General features: G+C 42.4%; 1 protein-coding gene across 1 annotated transcript; it reads right to left on the bottom strand.

Annotated features, from left to right (window-relative positions):
• Positions 1 to 2: 2 nt before the first annotated feature.
• LOC138016383 (uncharacterized) lies at positions 3 to 1,100 on the bottom strand. Its single transcript, XM_068863530.1, has one exon. It carries the CDS (start codon positions 1,098 to 1,100, stop codon positions 3 to 5), a length of 1,098 nt encoding a protein of 365 aa, XP_068719631.1.
• Positions 1,101 to 1,337: the final 237 nt, after the last annotated feature.

Raw genomic sequence — 1,337 nt, 5'->3', positions numbered from 1 at the left:
GACTAATTGCCTACGATTCTCAAGATAGGACTTAAACCAGCACAAGGCTTTGCCATTGATACCAAAGCGATAACGGAGTCTCTGCAGAAGACTGCAGACAGGTCATAGAGAAGCAAAATAACACAGGACTGATTGTCAATCGCAGAAACAATGTCATTATGAACTTTCCCAAGCGCTGTTTCAGTGCTACGGAAGGTTTTGTAGGCTGATTGCAGGCTTTCTTGTAGATCATTATTCCTCAAGTAATTAGTGAGTTGGCACGAAATCGCTTTTTCTATCATCTTGGAGATATATTTCAAATTAGAAATGGATCTAAAATTGGCATACACTTCATGGTTGAGGGACTCTTTCTTTAGTTTAGGCCTTTTCATAGCTTCTTTAAGTTGCACCGGCACTGTAGCAGTCTCAATTGATATGTTGATCATCTTAGTTAAAGCGCGCACCAAAACGTCCGTACAGTCCTTCATTATTGATGCTGGGAGAGGATCTAAACTACAGGTCTTGAGGACGGAGGAAACCTCGTCATTTGTCATACGTTCAAACTCAGTGAGTTTAGCACTGCAGGCTTGAGCATCACCAAGAGAATTGGCGACTGGTGTATATCTGGTAAATAAATAATTTCTTATAGCTTCGATCTTTTGGCAAAACAAATCAGCAAATCTATTTGCTACCACCTCTGAAGATGGAGCAACTGGGTAGCACTTCTTAGTTTTACGGTGGAGGAGCCGGCTAACAGTGTTGAAGAGGATCTTTTGATTGCCTTTAATTTCTTGTATGATGTTAGAGTAATAGTTCTCCTTTGCTTTCTTGATAAGAGATCTAACGACTTTGCACTGTTCTTTGCATAATTCTCTATCAATAACCAGGCAGGATTCACCCCAGCGCCTTTCTAATTTCCGTCTTTTTCTCTTTTCTCGGTCAATGTCATCATTATACCAGGCAGCAGCAGGTCTCACCGTGATCGCTCGCTTTTTCTCTGGAGCGTGGATGTCAAGTACTCTTGTAAGTTCAGTTTCGTATTTATCGACTAGCGTTGGTAGATTGGTGATGGTCTCTTGCAAGACAGTGGAATCTTTCAAATCCTTGCGCAGAGCACTCATATCGATATAGCTCAATTTGCGGTAGCTGATTTCGTGCTGTTTGGCTCGAGGCTTGGTTAAGTTGAATGTGCAGTGCACAGCAAAGTGGTCTGACAGTGTAGGATCTCTGACCACAATACCATCCACTAGATCATCTTCAGATCGAGTGATGATCAGATATAGGGTGCGTCCCCTAGAGTGGGTGGGTGTGGCAACATGTTGACTCAGATTGAAAGATCCTAGCAGGTTGTGAAGCTT

The sequence above is a fragment of the Montipora capricornis genome, chromosome 9, assembly GCF_036669925.1.
Source record: "Montipora capricornis isolate CH-2021 chromosome 9, ASM3666992v2, whole genome shotgun sequence".
Classification (NCBI taxonomy): domain Eukaryota; kingdom Metazoa; phylum Cnidaria; class Anthozoa; order Scleractinia; family Acroporidae; genus Montipora; species Montipora capricornis.
Note: the sequence above shows the minus strand (reverse complement) of the source record. Positions and strands in the feature narration are given on the sequence as shown.